Source organism: Penaeus japonicus, unplaced genomic scaffold (assembly GCF_977035675.1).
Source record: "Penaeus japonicus unplaced genomic scaffold, GWHDUDI00000001_assembly GWHDUDI00000027, whole genome shotgun sequence".
Classification (NCBI taxonomy): Eukaryota; Metazoa; Arthropoda; class Malacostraca; order Decapoda; family Penaeidae; genus Penaeus; species Penaeus japonicus.
This window is the reverse complement of record NW_028234429.1, coordinates 33,734,936-33,752,435: the sequence shown is the minus strand read 5'-3', so window position 1 is coordinate 33,752,435 and position 17,500 is coordinate 33,734,936. Positions and strand designations below refer to the sequence as shown.

At 39.9% G+C, this 17,500-nt stretch overlaps 1 protein-coding gene across 1 annotated transcript in view; it reads left to right on the top strand.

Annotated features, from left to right (window-relative positions):
• The window catches only part of Polr2B (RNA polymerase II subunit RpII140), a 20,375-nt gene extending 8,904 nt beyond the window's left edge, over positions 1–11,471 (top strand). Inside the window, exons 5-20 of the mRNA XM_043028015.2 lie at positions 2,815–2,973; positions 3,317–3,481; positions 4,543–4,859; positions 4,977–5,163; positions 5,428–5,711; positions 6,283–6,394; positions 6,613–6,767; positions 7,014–7,236; positions 7,430–7,577; positions 7,822–7,979; positions 8,913–9,149; positions 9,378–9,515; positions 9,960–10,181; positions 10,425–10,585; positions 10,800–10,995; positions 11,120–11,471. Of these exons, the coding sequence (XP_042883949.1) occupies positions 2,815–2,973; positions 3,317–3,481; positions 4,543–4,859; positions 4,977–5,163; positions 5,428–5,711; positions 6,283–6,394; positions 6,613–6,767; positions 7,014–7,236; positions 7,430–7,577; positions 7,822–7,979; positions 8,913–9,149; positions 9,378–9,515; positions 9,960–10,181; positions 10,425–10,585; positions 10,800–10,995; positions 11,120–11,212 (2,955 nt within the window). The 3' untranslated portion in view covers positions 11,213–11,471. The remainder of the gene's footprint in view (positions 1–2,814; positions 2,974–3,316; positions 3,482–4,542; positions 4,860–4,976; positions 5,164–5,427; positions 5,712–6,282; positions 6,395–6,612; positions 6,768–7,013; positions 7,237–7,429; positions 7,578–7,821; positions 7,980–8,912; positions 9,150–9,377; positions 9,516–9,959; positions 10,182–10,424; positions 10,586–10,799; positions 10,996–11,119) is intronic.
• Positions 11,472–17,500: the final 6,029 nt, after the last annotated feature.

The following is a 17,500-nucleotide window of genomic DNA, read 5'->3' as shown; positions in this document are numbered from 1 at the left end:
TTATGATACCGAACTCGGAGAAACGGCTGAAAAGGTGTTTTAGGTGTTGCTTGTGGGTGTCCGCATCTGTACTTGCTACGAGGACATCGTCGATATATACGAAAGTGTTCTCGAGGCCTTGGGTCACTTCGTCCATGAAACGCTGGAATGATTGGGCGGCATTGCATAGACCGAAGGGCATGACCAGGTACTCGTACAGGCCGAATGGTGTTGTCACTGCTGTTTTGGGTATGTCTTCCTTTGCTACAGGGATCTGGTGGAATGCTTTTACCAAGTCGATGCGGGAAAAAATGTTGCAGCCGGATAGTTGTTGTGAGAAATCCTGAATGTGAGGGACTGGATATCTGTCTGGCACTGTCTGGGCATTTAACAACCTGTAATCACCACATGGCCTCCATCCACCGTCCTTCTTTTTCACCATGTGAAGCGGCGATGCCCATGTGCTACTGGATTTTCGCACGTAGCCGAGCTTCTCCATGTGGTCGAACTCCGCTTTAGCCTCCAGATATCGCTCTCGGTTCAGGCGCCTCGGCCGGCTGTACACGGGAGCGCCTTTAGTGTGGATATGGTGTCGTACTGAATGTTGTGGCATTTCGTTTGTGTTGAGGGGGTTGGAGAGCGTTGGGAAGTCCTTCAGAAGGGACCTGTATGGGCACGACGTTGCAGGGAGGCGCTTGATCGATAGGGGAGTAGTATTGACTGTGGCAACACGCATGGATTCCCCTGCTCTGCTTATCTTGCGTCTCTTTATGTCCACCAGAAGGTCGAAATGTTCCAGAAAGTCTGCGCCTAGAATAGGAAAATCTACCTCCGCGACAACGAATAGCCAAGGGAAGAGCGTTGATTTGTTTCCTATTTGGAAACTAGGCGTCAGGGAACGTTCACCATAGCTGGGGATGAGAGCGCCGTTCGCAGCCTGCAGGTTACGCGAGTTCGCCGAACATCTGTCTTGGCGCCTGGCAGGAAGGAGGCTGATTTCTGCACCTGTGTCTACCAGGAAGTGTGTGTTTGTCTTGACGTCTGTCAAGTAGACGAGACGTTTCTTGCGGGGGAAGAGGGAGGAAGACGCCGTTAGACCCTTCTGTGGTTCGTCTCCCTGCCACAATGGGCAGTGAGGGGCACAATTTCTTGCTTGGCGGCCGAAGCTACGGTGATACCAGCAGAGATCGTGGTTCTGCTTGGGTGGGCACCGCATGCTCTGCAAGGCATTGCAGGACACTGGGCTATCGTGCCGTCTTTCGGGGTCCGAGAGGCGTGGAGGAGAGACTCTGCTGCGATTATGTCGTGGTGGGGAGTGCGGCCGCCGCCGGGGAGAGTGGGAGGGGGAGCGTTGCTGAGGAGAGTGGGAGGGGAAGCGGGAGCGTCGCTGAGGAGACGGGGAGGAGTCTTGGTGGTACCGATCTGGGTATGAGATACTTCTTTTGTTTTGTGAAATTATCGTAGCTTCGATGTTTTGTAGTTCTTCTGATAATATTTGTAATTGTTCCGAAAAGGCATTTGTTGTATTGCAGTGTATAGATGCAGTCGTATTGGTCTGATATGGTGGTATGGTGACTAGTTTGTCGAGAGTCTTTACTAAAGCGTCGAGGGAAGGGGGGAAGGAGCACTCCGCTGCGGGTCTGATGTGAAGGGGAAGCCGTCCGATGATTATGCTTTTTATATAATCATCAGTCAAGACCTGGTTGGCGTCGCTAAGAAGACGTCGTAAGCGGCGGAGAAACTGAGAAGGAGCCAGACCCTGGAGGCCGCTCTTCTCGAGAAAGGTGGTGAGAGCGACTATAGGGTCCGGCAAAGCACGCTCTAGGATGACGGCTTTCAGCTGAGAATACGTAGTAATAAGCGGATTCTCGAGCGCGTCCATCACGGTGGTCATGAGGTCTGAGGGAAGGCGTTGTACAAGTTGGCAGTATTGTTCCTCTGGGGATGATATACCTCTTGATTGGAACGCCATTTCGACCTGTATAAACCAGGCTTTGAGGTCGTGCATGTTGCACTCTGGGAGAGGTAAGAGGGCCTGGAGTGCTGTAATAGTACTGTGTGCGATGGATGGTGTCATGGTGTATAGAGAGAATGTGTGAGAAAGAGAGGGAGGGAGGGAGGGAATGAGGTGAGGTCACACTGCGCGGAGAAGAGGTTTCTATGTTCGCACTGATGTTTTTTTTCTGGCACTGTATCACTGCTTTCGTTTCACTTTACACTGTACTTCACTATGTTTGTTGCACTGTATATCACTACACTATCACTATCTTCTAGTTACTCCGGGTCACCACTTGTTGGTTCGTAACAGAAAGTCTATAATGTTTTTCTAGTTTATTATAAAGCACTGGATATATGTCGTATGGCGGGTTGTCGCGTGGCGGCGTTACGGCGTGAGGTCAAGAGTGTACTGTCTTTTTCTCGTGACATCCCGTCTTTTAAGCCCGGGGCGCCGTGTTTACTCTCGTGACCTGCCGTTTGACCTGTGTCCTCATTGGCTGGTGGTGTTTCCTAATTGACCAATGCGGGGGTGCGTCGGGATGCGATCGCCGTCTGCTACACTCTCTGGATGGGTGGTACACTATGGTACCGCGCATTCAAGGCCCGTTCGCTGGGTGACTCCATCTGGCGTCGTTTATTTAACTGATTTAGGCCTATGCGTTCGAGAGCCCTGACATTGTAACATGCAGGGCTGGAATGCCCCCGTCGTGACTGGGTTAAGCCAACCGAGAAAGTAAATTTTGAAGATTTTATTTTTCAGCGCCCACAGAATACTTTCATACAGAATCCAAGAATTCCCTTAGATAGGTGTATTCATACTTTATTCTTTTGTTGCAGGTACTGATTGCTCAAGAAAAGATGGCCACAAATACTGTGTATGTATTCAGCATGAAGGATGGCAAGTTTGCTTACAAGTGTGAAATTCGGTCTTGTATTGAACATTCTGCCAGGCCTGTCTCTACACTGTGGGTCAACATGATGGCCAGGGGTGGAAGTGTAAGTATTCTGTAAATATCTGTCTGTAAAAAGATTAGGACTAGCATAACTAACATAGAAAGGAGTGCACAGTATATGATTTATCAAAAACTGTTATAATCCATCTGGGAACACTTCAATGATTCATTTTGTGGGTATTTGTTTGCTTGGCAATAATTGATGGAATTTAAGGGTTTTATATTTCATGAATGATAAACCATTTGATGAAATTCAAGAATAAAGCTTTTGTGTAAATCTTTTTTATTTTAGACATATAGGTTCTCAAAGCATTAGTCATTTTGGAAATACTTTACAATGAATTGTTAGATAATATATATGCTAAGCTTTTCATTTCTTTCAACAGAGTGCAAAGAAGTCGGCCATTGGTCAGCGTATCATTGGTGTCCTCCCATATGTCAAGCAGGAGATTCCCATCATGATTGTGTTCCGTGCTTTGGGCTTTGTGGCTGATCGTGATATTCTTGAACATATTATCTACGACTTTGATGATCCAGAAATGATGGAGATGGTAAGGTTTAAATTTAGGAATTAGTTTGAGGGAAAATATTTTGTGATATATTATTAACCCATTGCAGACGGGGATAAACATGCTTGCCCAGCCTCCGGGATAAGTTTTATTTTAAAGAGAGACTGCTTGAACCATTATAATTTGAACATTCCCACTCTCTTTCAGTCATTCATTGAAAAACTAGAGCGTTTTTTGTGTTTTGTTTTTTTGTGTGTTTTATTGAGTTTAGAGACTTATATATGCCATATGACAGGCTCTACCAGTGCTGCAGTAGACTAAAATTGTAGTATATTATCCATATTAGCTCATTATTTTCTTTATACTCAGTGTGATAGAAGTATTGCTGTTTTATGGGAGGACAAAAGGCAACTATATTTTTTTCGTATTTTTGTGCTGTCATGAACGAATACGAAACATATAACCCCCTACAATAAAAATAACAAGAAGAGGTAGAGAAGAGGAATGAAACCTGTGCTTGTGACTGTGAGTGCCACAATGAAAGGCGGTAGTTTTGAGCAAGGGTTCATCAACTTAGTGTGTGCCATCGCTCTATAGAGACAGTGCTTGCTAGAGACCGTGGATGGGTGCCATTCAAGGCTCTCTCTCCTGCTGGTGCTTGGAAAAAGTGGTGCCATCTAGATTTTGGACGTTAAGCTAGCACGGTATTACGGTAATTATAGTAATTATGACTGCAGTAGCCATCATCACTCATTCCTTTTTCATAGCACAATAAAATAGCATAGTATTCCAAAATCCCCGAACGTCATGTACGTCATGACGCCCGTCGTCAGGCCAAAGCTCCTACGTCATGTATGTCATGACACCCGTACGCAGTGGGTTAATGCAGTATGTGGATAAAAAAAAATTGTATTGTCTTTGGTAGAACTAGTGATTTAATTTTATTTTTTTTATAAATATGTTATAATGACTTTTTTAATAAATAATCTTTTCTACCCTTTTAGATAAGATGTGAAAGGTAATAAGGAATTTTACAGGGATTTTTGTTGGATATGGTTATTAGGTAGGACTACATACCAATTTTTTTTTCTTATCCATTACAGGTAAAGCCATCCTTAGATGAAGCTTTTGTGATTCAGGAGCAAAATGTTGCTCTCAACTTCATTGGTGGCCGTGGAGCTCGCCCAGGTGTAACAAAAGAAAAGCGTATAAAATACGCTCGTGAAATTCTGCAGAAGGAAATGTTACCCCATGTGGGTGTATCAGACTTCTGCGAAACCAAGAAAGCCTATTTCTTGGGTTACATGGTTCACAGGCTGCTGCTGGCTGCTCTTGGTCGACGAGAACTGGACGATCGTGATCACTATGGAAACAAGAGGTTGGACTTGGCTGGACCGCTCATGGCATTGCTTTTCCGAGGGTGAGTGACCTTTAAAGCTGAAAGCTAATAATTCAAATAATAGTAGAATCTTTTAAAATATGTTGATATTTTCTTTGAGTTTGTATAAGGTCTTGTCATAACTAATACTCATTCCAGACTGTTCAAGAGTTTGATGAAAGAAGTTCGCATGCATGCACAAAAACTCCTGGACAAGGGTCAGGAATATGGTCTGGATGCTGCTGTTAAACCAAAACTTATCACTGATGGTCTGCGATATTCCCTCGCTACTGGCAACTGGGGCGACCAGAAGAAGGCCCATCAGGCTAGGGCTGGAGTATCTCAGGTAGGGATATATGTGGCTGTGTCACATACCATTATATGTTGTCTTATATTGTATCATATGATAGGGTACTACTATGATTGCCAAACTATATATTATGTAATTGACAATCCCTTGCATAGGTTGGACTTGGATAGTTAATGTTTTAAATAAAAATCAGGTTATTACTCTATAGAATTCTTTAGTATTTATTATTTATTTTTCACTTAACCAAGATTCTATTTTATTATCCAGGAATACATATAACTTTTTGATTCGACTCCTCAGGTGTTGAACCGGTTGACTTTTGCCTCAACCTTGTCACATTTACGACGTGTTAACTCTCCCATTGGACGAGATGGTAAATTGGCCAAGCCACGTCAGCTTCACAACTCTCTTTGGGGCATGATCTGTCCTGCCGAGACACCAGAGGGAGCTGCTGTCGGTCTTGTGAAGAACCTGGCTCTCATGTCATACATTTCTGTCGGATCGCAGCCTGCACCCATTCTTGAGTTCTTGGAGGAGTGGTCTATGGAGAATTTGGAGGAAATTGCTCCATCATCTATTTATGAGTATGTATATATAGTTGGCATTTATGTTTAAACCTTCATTGCTTGCTCTTTGCAAATTTTGCTATGTAACCAGATTACACCAGGTGTGTATACCTGGGTGGACTGCATTCTGGGGATGCAATTTGTAATGCTAGCTGCTGTGCCAGGTGCCTCCACCAACTGCCTGCCTATCTCTGGCTAGTTACATAACATTTTGCTTATATTTATTCCTTTATTTGTTTTGTTTGTGTAATGGTTATGGTTCATGATTTTGATTATGCTGTTAAGATTTATGATATAGCCATTTTAGTAACTATCATGTAAATTTAAGTGAGGTAGACCTACTAATTGACTTCTTGGTGATTTAGCCCTTGTGGAATCATCTATGTGTAAAAAAAGACAAACTAAAAAAAACAAAGCAAAAACCATATCAGAAAGTACATGTATAGATTCACTCCTGTTGTCAGTGAGTAATTGTAAACAGCAGACTTTCATTAATCAGATCACAATATTATTAAAAAGCAATTACTTTTCAGATACATTGGGGATTGGTTTAATGTAAAAATTTATTAATACTAGCATATATTTTCAGTGCAACAAAGATTTTTGTCAATGGATGCTGGGTTGGTATCCATCGTGACCCAGAACAGCTGATCATGACACTTCGTAAGCTCAGACGTCAGATGGATATCATTGTATCTGAGGTAAATCAAATTTTCTTTTTTTTTGAAGAGGGTATAATTATATATATTCATAATTATTATAGTAATATATAACCTTTTCCCATTGAAGTTGAATACTTTAATTACTCTCCTCACTCACTTCATGCAGCTTTGTGACTTGTGTAACTAACTTTACCATTAGTCATGGCTTATTAGGCATTTTTTTTTTCTTTTGCTAATACTGAAGTACTTCCTTCTAGGTGTGCATGGTCAGAGATATCCGTGACAAGGAGATCCGTATCTACACTGATGCTGGTCGTATCTGTCGTCCACTGTTGGTTGTGGAGAATGGTAAACTATTGTTGAAGAAGAGACACATTGATTTACTGAAGGAGAGAGAGTACAATAACTTCAGGTGAGTGGTTTTAATCATATATCAAATCTTGTTGTTAATGCTGATTTTACATGATATATGTTTAGGTAAAAGCTACAATGAGATAAAGGGATAGAGTAAATGGTTTAGAATTCTATTTTTTTGTCTCAGAAAATCACATTTGAATTACAAAGGACTCCATACATCTTCCTATGAAAATTACAAGATCTGTATTTTATAGAGTACTTGCTGAGTTACCAAGCTTATACAGAGTGTTTTTTCTTTTAGTTGGCAGGATCTGGTTGCCAGTGGTGTGGTGGAGTATATTGACTGCTCTGAGGAGGAGACCATCATGATTGCTATGTCTCTTGAGGACTTTGGTATAGAGGAGGAGAAGACCTATTGTAACACATACACTCACTGTGAGATTCATCCTGCTATGATCCTTGGAGTGTGTGCTTCCATTATTCCTTTCCCTGATCACAACCAGTCTCCTCGTAACACTTACCAGGTATGTGATGGGTAGCCTTTGTTTTACTGGGAGTAATAGGTACTTTCACCTGTTTTGAAGACACATGCGTTTACTTGAAAAATATTAAGTTGCTTGCCAGAAGATATTAGTTGTAGCAGTATGTAGCATACACATGTATTTCTCTTTTTGTATGTAGTTTCATTTTACCATCCTTTTTTGTTGTGTATTGCAGAGTGCTATGGGTAAGCAGGCTATGGGTGTCTATATTACCAACTTCCACGTACGGATGGACACTCTGGCCCACGTGTTGTTCTACCCTCAAAAGCCACTTGTGACTACACGGTCCATGGAATACCTTCGTTTCAGAGAACTGCCTGCAGGTGTGAAGAATTTAATGTTTTGTTTGTAATTGCATTATAATTTCGTCTTTAGTAGACAATTTATCTTTGTGCACAATGGGATAGAGGTATTGATTTAAAAGTACGAGAGTTTGTAATTTTGTTTTTTCACTATGACTAATATGTAAGAATTTTATATACTGGGGATTATACTTGATATATATTGGCAGAACTACATTACATAGACAAGATTTTCTGATACTGAGTATTATATTTTTTTTTGCAGGTATTAACTCCATTGTAGGAATTGCTTGCTACACTGGTTACAACCAAGAGGACTCTGTTATTATGAATTTGTCCACTGTGGAACGTGGCTTCTTCAGATCCTGTTTCTACCGATCCTATAAAGATTCAGAGACTAGACGCACTGGCATGCAGGAAGAAGTAAGTTGTTATTCACTTTTAATAGTTTTCTAGGTACATAGATTCAATCCTGATTAAGTTTGTACCATGATAGTAAGGTTGCAATCTGTATGGTTTGGAGAAAATGGATATTGGAATAGTTAACAGCTTGTATGTGTAGAAAACATGGAGAATATACAATTGACTGTAGGTTTCAAATATAAAGTTGTATCTGGCTTTATATACATAGCGTAATTAAGCTTTTGACCCTTCTGCTATGAGCATTTTTCATGAGGGTGAATCACTTTTGCACTACATTTTTTTGTTCAAAATACAAGCTAGTTAATCCATCAGTTATGTAACTAATGCCATCATACCAAAGGCTAATATAACATACATAGACTTTTATATTATATCAACTAATAGCAATAATGGCAATAATTGAAAATAATAGCAAACAAAACATCTCAAGATGCCCAGTCCAGGCTTGAACGTTTTAAATGTGGGCTGTCTCGGAAAGATTAAGGAGAAATTTACACTGCACTTACCTATCTGTTGTATGTAAAAAGAGTAGATCTTTATTTACTTATCTAATTATATAGTAATTTTAGCAGTGATGTAAATTCTGCACTTAATAGGTAGTTGTGAAATATGATTTTTAAGATACTTCATTGGTATGGCAATATTTCTATATTGTAATATGTTTTTCTTTATTACATGCAACATTTCTGTAATGTGATATGTTTTTCTTACATGCACTTTTCTTTTCTTTCAGTGTGTACGTACTGGTTGAATGGCTTGAATAAGTATTTTTGAAAATATGTTTGTAAACTTATTGGTGACTTCTATAGTGGAATATACAATTGTTACTAAATGATAAAGAAATCAGTTACCAAAGAATCAATATCTTTGAAATACATTATTTTATTTTTATTTTTTTACCTAAATAACATTTTCATTTTTGTAATGCATTAGATATTTGAAAAACCATCAAGAGAGACATGTCAGGGCATGAGGCACGCTATCTACGACAAACTGGACGATGACGGTATCATTTCTCCTGGAATGCGTGTGTCCGGTGATGACGTTATCATCGGCAAAACCATCACCCTCCCTGAAAACGAGGATGAGCTGGAAGGCCAGACTAGAAGGTTCTCCAAGAGAGATTCTAGTGTGTTCTTGAGAGGCTCAGAAACTGGTATTGTTGACCAAGTAAGTATGGTTTGAGGCCATGAGGGTTGGGAAGTATTCCCAGGGCTTTTGAATATCCTGTCATGAGCTTGGTTTGTAGATTTTTGTGTTGTGTTTTCAGTGTTTTAAGATAATTCCCTTGTTGATTAAAACATTTTTATATTGCTTGAAGTATAATTGCATTGTCTGATATCTGTGGTCTGTTTGATAAAGCTTTGGATTAATCTTGAACTGCTTTGTTTTTTCCAGGTGATGTTGACAGTAAATGTAGATGGAGATCGTTTCACTAAGATTCGTGTGCGATCTGTGAGAATTCCACAGATTGGAGACAAGTTTGCTTCACGTCACGGACAAAAGGGTACTTGTGGTATCCAGTACAGAATAGAGGTGAGGTTCTTTCACAGGATTACGTAATTTTTTAGAGTTGATTTTTCCATATTTTCCAGGCCAATATTGGTACTTGATGAGGACCATTCTTTAACCCTCTCTGGACGGGTGGTACACCACAGGTACCGCGCATTAAAGGCGGGTTCGCTGGCTGACATCATACGGCGTCGTTTATTTAACTGATTTAGGCCTATGCGTTCGAGAGCCCTGGCATTGTAACATGCAAGGCTGGAATGCCCCCGTCATGAGTGGGTTAACATAGAAAAAAACATTTAGAAGAAGTAGAAAAAAAGTAGACTATTCATAGACCTTTATAATAGGTAAAAGTAGTGCTATGTATACACATTGCAATCAAATGGAATATTAAGAGTTCTCTTGTTATTTCTTTTTTTGTGAATTGATAATATAAGAAATATTTCATATCCTCATTTCTTTCAATTTCAGGACATGCCTTTCACAGTGGAAGGCATCACCCCAGACATTATCATTAATCCTCACGCCATTCCGTCTCGTATGACAATTGGCCATTTAATTGAAGCTCTCCAAGGTAAGCTTGGAGCAAACAAAGGGGAAATTGGTGATGCTACTCCGTTTAACGATGCTGTGAATGTACAAAAGATCTCCAACCTGCTGCAGGAGTATGGCTATCACCTGAGAGGCAATGAGGTGGGTTTGATTTTTTTTTATCAGCTGAAAAACTACAATGCTGCTTTACAAAATTTTAAGTTTGTTATAATAGATAATTTGTTATGCATAGAAGGGTAAAACTAGACTACATTATATTGCTAATTTTGAAATGGGAAGGAATTTTGGTTTTTGGATGTTTGAAGCATACCATATAGTTTTTTTTTTCTGTTGGCAGTCTATTTCTATAGTTTTTAAGGTTGCATAAACAAAAATTGTTTTCAGGTAATGCACTGTGGACACACTGGCCGAAAGATGAATGCCCAGATCTTCTTGACTCCAACCTATTACCAGCGTCTTAAGCATATGGTGGACGACAAGATCCATTCACGTGCAAGAGGACCTGTGCAGATTCTGGTCAGGCAGCCTATGGAAGGTCGTGCAAGGTTTGTATTGCCATTAGCCATTGGTTTTCTGTTGCTTACTCCTCTGCTCAATGAAATAGAAGAGAGCAGGGATTTGTTGGACAAATTTGTAATCTCTTGTGTATTAGGGATAAACATCTGCTTCTAGGATAACTGAATACATGTTGAAGTTGTTTATCTTTGTTACTAACAGTCAGTTTACAGCCCTTGTGTAATGGTTAAACTTTCCCAACAGAGAGGGTGGTTTGCGTTTTGGCGAGATGGAACGTGATTGTCAGATTGCTCACGGCGCAGCTCAGTTCTTAAGGGAACGTCTGTTTGAAGTCAGTGATCCATATGCAGTACACGTGTGCAATCTGTGTGGCCTCATGTGTATTGCTAATCTTCGTAACAACACGTTTGAATGCAAAGGATGTCGCAACAAAACTCAGGTATAGTATTTGGGGATTCTTTAGTAGAAACATGAACTTTTCTGAAGAGAATTATATTGGCTAGGCATATTTATTTATTTTTTCCCTTTCAGAGTTGATTGCTCATTGACTTTTTTTTTTTCAGATCTCTCAAGTTCGGTTACCATATGCTTGTAAGCTGTTGTTCCAAGAACTAATGGCTATGAACATTGCTCCGAGGATGATGGTGCTGAAATAAGCTACCTAATATTAAAGGGTAGTGGTATTCTCTGCTATGTGATGTGGAAATCACAATTATAGACTGTGGAAGATTTTTTCCTTTTATTTTACTTGCTTAAAAAAACAAACATATATCAGCATTACCGTAGATATTACATGCTCATTCTTTTTGTAGCCAATAAATTTATGAATGTGATTTTCATAAGCTGTTGTAAGAAAAGTTTTAAGCGTACCATGGGATTAATCTTATATTTATTTTGAATAAAGTTCTTATAATATAGAGCATTTTAGTTACAATCCTTTATCGTGAGAGATACTGGTTACCCTTCCAGTCTGTATATACTCATTAATTACTGTAAAATCAATTTTGTTTAACAGAATCGCACCATGTAATCTTGGTAGGTAGACGATTGGTAATCAAATACGACAGTTAAGTTAAGCACAAAGTTAGCAACATGGATACAGCGAGACACATATATAAGTAACCATTGGAAAAGCAGTGAAGGGAAACCAGTAAAAAATGTAAGCCATGTCTACACGGCGGACAATGCCCGCATGGGTTACGAATAGTGTTTTATTTAACTCATTAGGAAAATGGATGACGGCCATGCGCAAAGATGACATTAGACGTGGGGACCGCGGTCAAACCATCAAAGTACACGGTGTTTTGTGTTGACAAAACACTTCCCTGTTGTGACCACAACCTTTCGCCCAGGAACTGCTAAAGATGCTAGGTATATATTGTACGGCAATGTACGCCCAACGACTGGTTCCCGCTCAGGCTCTGCCCTCTCGTATACGGCCTACAGCATTTACGTACCTTCAAAGTACGCCTTGAAAAAATAAATCTAAGTACCAGAATATAAAAAATAAAATAAAATATATACATTGTTATGACTAGGGGTAACCGTAAACATTAGCAACTATAGTCGGACTTATTGTGTGATTTTAGGAAAGATAGATGTTATAGTACCAATAAAACAGGAAATATAATCAATACGCAGATGAATAGTATAAACCACTTCATTCATTTACCATCACCACTATCTCCGAAAATATAATGTGTAACTACAAAGAAAATATATGAAATAACCGGTGTTCCATTAAGATTTAATCTGCTAATACTATATTATATTAATATATACACTGATAGACACATTTCAAATAGACAGTGAACCCCTCTTTATGAAGTTTAAATGCTAAAACATGAAAAACCAATAAATGAATGAGGGAGAGTTATACGTACGTGACTACCACACAAGGATTATACACAAGGGTTATACACTAGTAGGAGAAGGTTCAGGTGCTACCCCCTGATGAATCCAAATCCCCGAACCCATGAGACAGTGAACACAGTGAAGTAGCATTGAAGTTATTTGCTATGTTTGTATATAGTAACATCAAATAGCGCTTTGGTTATCTTAGTTATTATTCATATCTTTAATGAATGACACTCTTAGCATCCCCCCCCCTTAGAAAAAGTTTGATTAGGTGAGCAAACTACATATCTCTAGAGAGTGTCAGCAACTGTTATCTTTTCCTTTTATATGACGAACCTCTATCATATTTCTACATGCCAAGGCCCATCTCAACAATCTCTGATTTTTATTTCTAATTTTTTGTACAAATTGAAGCGGGCTGTGGTCAGAATACACAAGAACTTTATAAGGGGAACCATCAACATACACTTCAGACTTCTCTAAAGCCGACAGTAAGGCTAAAGCTTCTTTTTCTACCGTTGCAGAGCTACGTTGATAAGTTTTCAATTTAGCCCAACATCAGAGGAGTCCGTTTCTATTATAAATTGTTTTCCAAAGTCTGGTAACTGCAACACAGGTTCTGCTAACATGAGCTTCATTCTCTCAAATGCAGCCTGACACTCTGTCGTCCAGGCAAATTTCTTCTTCGGACTCACTAAATCGATAAGCGGGGCGGAGATTTCAGCAAAATTCTTACAAAAACGTCTATAGAATCCCGCCATACCTAGGAATCTGTGAAGTGCCTTACGATTGCTCGGAGGGGTAAGCTTTGCTAAAGCTTCGACTTCGCGTCGACTGGGGCTACTCTGCCTCGCCCGAGAGTGGCCAAGGACGACGAGTGTAGCATGGCCAAACTCGCTTTTCAGAAGATTTACAATGAAACTATTTCAGCAACCGTCTGCACAAAGCGCGAAGGCTTTCTAGATGTTCCTGCCAAGTCATACTAGTAATCACGAGGTCATCTAGATAAGCAGATACACCTACCAGCCCAGATATCACAATATTCGTAGCCCTTTGAAAAACTCCTGGGCCACTTCGGAGACCAAAAGGAAGTACCTTGTAGTGCCGTAGTCCGTCGGGAGTGACGAAAGCAGCAATTTTCTTGGTGTTCTCACCGAGTCTTATTTGGTAATAACCTTTTAACAAGTCCAATTTCGTCACGTACTTAGCTTGACCAACACTGTCAATAATGTCATCGATACTGGGTAGTGGCACAGCGGCGGCTCGACACACATCGTTGACTCGTCTGTAGTCTGTACACATCCTCAAGGAGCCATCAGATTTTGGCACCGGCACCCATTCCTGTCATCGACGAACCATTCAGTTAAGGTAATTTATACAACAGATTGTGTCGGTCCCCTCCCATAAAAAGTCGTAACGGTAATCAGTTCTTCTACTCAACAATAAAACGGTAGCTGCATACTACTAGATACCCCGAACGGCTATAATCCATGCGAAGAATTACTTCTAAAAATGTTATAAAAGCACTATGTAAATTTCTTCACTAGGTATGGTATACCTCGTGTAGTACAATGGCGCGTCCAGGGTCTACCAACTTTACTTCCTCCCTCTTTCAGCAGGTAATGAAAAGTCTTGAGGCATCAAGCAATACTTATCTTCTGCTTATCATCCGCAGTCCCAGGGTTGCCCTTGAACGCTTCCACCAGACCTTGAAGGCTATGCTTAAGAAGTTTTGTATGAAAGTCTGGTAAAGAAAAAAAAATTGGATGAGGGAGTTCCATTTAATGTGTTTGCCATAAGGGAAAGTACATCAGGACACTCTTGGTTTTAGTCCATTCAGTTTGGTTTATGGAACGAGGTAAGAAGCGACCTTTGTTCGTGTTTTAAAGGAGAAAGTTGGATTTGGTGATAAAACAAAGTATCATCTGCCATTGTATGTGGATCAGATTTAATGCTAGATTGAAATGCTTGTTAATGAAATTCGCTTCAACGAGAATTTCCTGCGCGATGCACATACACTCCACCCCAATTGAAAAATGAAAACTGAATACGTTAAGAAATGTGAAAATAGGGAGTTTTAATCTCTGGAGATAAAGTATTATTGTTTACTTACTTCATCCCTTTGTATAAGAACCCATTGCAGTCTAAATTTGAAGGTCCATTTGTTATTCTTAAGAAACACACGAAAGTGATCCTGAACACGTCATATCTACCCCAGAAAACGTAAATACCAAATTTGGTTCATGTAATTATAGACTAAAACCCTACCCATTACTAGACCTGAAGAGAACCTATCAAGGCTGTAGATCAGAGGCGGACTAGCTGTGTGTTTAGTGTAATGGAGTGGAAATACTTTGGTGTTTTAGTGAACATGATTTCTTCCATTGATGTCCCTCATTAAGGCTTAACATATTCTGACATCTTAGACTGATCCATCTTCTAAACTGTCGCATTTATCTCAGCAGCAGCGAGTGACATGGAAAGAAGGTCCTCTCATGAGTTCCCGAACTAGCTTTTTCAAGAGTGTTCCAGGGCCGTGCAGGACTGATGGAGCACGAGGTAACTTTCGCTGCGCGAATGTCAAGGCCATTAAGCAGTTAGGGGCGGCCATACCGAGTCAGTCAGCTAAGAGGAGGGTCCTTGCAGAGGAAGTGAACTATCTACTGGAGCACGACCTCAGCAGAATCGAGCGACAGCGGTAATGGGCGTCCCCCTGTGTCGCTGGTGCCAAAATCTGATGGCTCCTTGAGGATGTGTACAGACTACAGACGAGTGGAACGATGGGTGTCAAGCCGCGACCCGGCTGTGCCGTGCAAATTCCGTATCGATGACATTGGATTGACAGTGTTGGTCAAAGCTAAGTTTTTAATGTGACGAAATTGGACTTATTAAAAGGTTATTACCAAATAAGGACTCGGTGAAAACACCTAAGGAAAATTACTGCTTTCGTCGCCCCAACTCCCGACGGACTGTGGCACTACAAGGTACTTCTTTTTGGTCTCCGAAGCCTGCCTCCAGAGTTTTTCAAAGGGCTATGAATATCCCACCCCCTGATAGCTGGGCTGGTAGGTGTATCTTGCTTATCTTAGATGACCTCGTGATTACTAGGTATGACTGGCAGGAACATTTAGAAAGCCTTAATTCGTGCTTTGTGCAGACGGTTTGCTGATAGTACAGTTTCACTGTACAACTCTTCCGAAAAGTGTAGTTTGGCCATTGCTACACTCGGTCTTCCCTTGGCCACACTGCCGGGCGAGGCCAAACGTAGCCCCCAGTCGACGGCTAAGGTCGAAGCTTTAGCATAAGCTTCCCCTCTCCTGAGCAATCGTAAGGCCCTTCGCAGATTCCCAGGCGTGGCGGTAGTCTATAGTTACTCGTTTTTTGGGCAAGAATTTTGCTGGAAATCCCCTTCCGCCCCATCTTACCGATTTAGTATGCCTAATGAGGAAATTTTGCATGCGGACGGAACAGAGTGTCAGGCTGACATTTGAGAGAATTAAGCCTATGTTATCAGCAGAAACCTGTGTTGCAGATTACCAGACTTAGGAAAACAATTTATAATAGAAACGGAAATCTCTCTGATGTTGGTTCATGGTGCAGTGTTACTTTCATCCATGGATCTGACGGTGTTCTGCACCCGGATGTGTTACCAAGTGCTGAATTGAAACCTCATCAAACGACAGCTTATGCAACGGTAGAAAAAGAAGCTTTAGCATTACTGTCGGCTTTAGAGAAGTTTGAAGTGTTTGTTGTTGGTTCCCCTTATAAAGTTCTTGTGTTTGTCTGTTATCACAACCGCTTTCAGTTTTGTACGAGAAAATGAGGAAATAAAACAGAACAGAGGTTGTTGTTGAGATGGGTCCTAATTAAAAATACGTATTAGCATTGCAGAAATATGCGCCATATAGAGGATTCGTCATATAAAAAGGCCGAAAGATAACATAGTTGCCTGACACATCTATCGCTAGAGAGATGTAAAGTTTTGCTCACTTGATCCAAACTTTTTTCTAAGGGGGGGTATGTTAGGATGTGTCCATTCATTAAAATTATTATAATAATTAATATAACACAAGTATACACACAATACCGTATGTTTAATGTTGCTTTGATACAAACATATACTAGTAACTTCAAAGCTACTTACTTTACGGTGTTCACTGTTTCATGGGTTCGGGGGGATTTGGATTCGCCAGGGGGTAGCACCTGAACTTTCCATCCCCTTCTACCTAGTCAGCGCACTAACCCTTGTGATGGTAGTCACGTATTATATCTCTAATATAAACTCTCCTCATCCATTTTATTTCATATATTTCATATTATTTGTTTTAGCATTTGAGTTTGTTTTTTTTTCATAATGAGAGGTTCAATGGTATATTTGAAATGTGTCTATCAGTGCAATAATTAATATAATAATATTAGAGTATTAGATGACTAATTACTTAAATGTTGTAACACCGGTTATTTCATATCTTTTCTTTCTAATTATACATATATCTTCGGAAAAATAATGGTGATGTAACTGAATAAAGTCTTTGTTATAGTATTCATCTGGCTTGTATTGATTATATTTCCTGTTTTATTGGTACTGAAAGATGATATATCTTTAATTAAATCTTATTTAATATTTTTTTTTTAGCACAATGAGTCGACTGAAAGTTGATAATGTTTACGGCTACCCCTAGGGTCTCGTAAACATATATATATATATATATATATATATATATATATATATATATATATATATATATATATATATATATATGCTACTAAAGATCCGCGCCATAAAAACAACTATTAAACATGTCCGTGTTTGGCCCTCTGGTGGTTGGGATAAAAAGTATATTTATGACGTCACCTATATCACGTTCCAGGTTATTGTATTCTAGTGTCTTCTGCTGGGTCAAGGCCTGCCCGGTTGACCCTTTGGTATGGATCGTCTGCACGTATTTTTCACAATTAATAACATATATAATACAATATATAAATATATATCATCGGGAAAAACTCCTTATATGGTTTTCATATCATGTTTCTTCTGAAAGGTAGGCCTAATTTGTTATCTGGTATAAATACCGAAGTCTGAACAA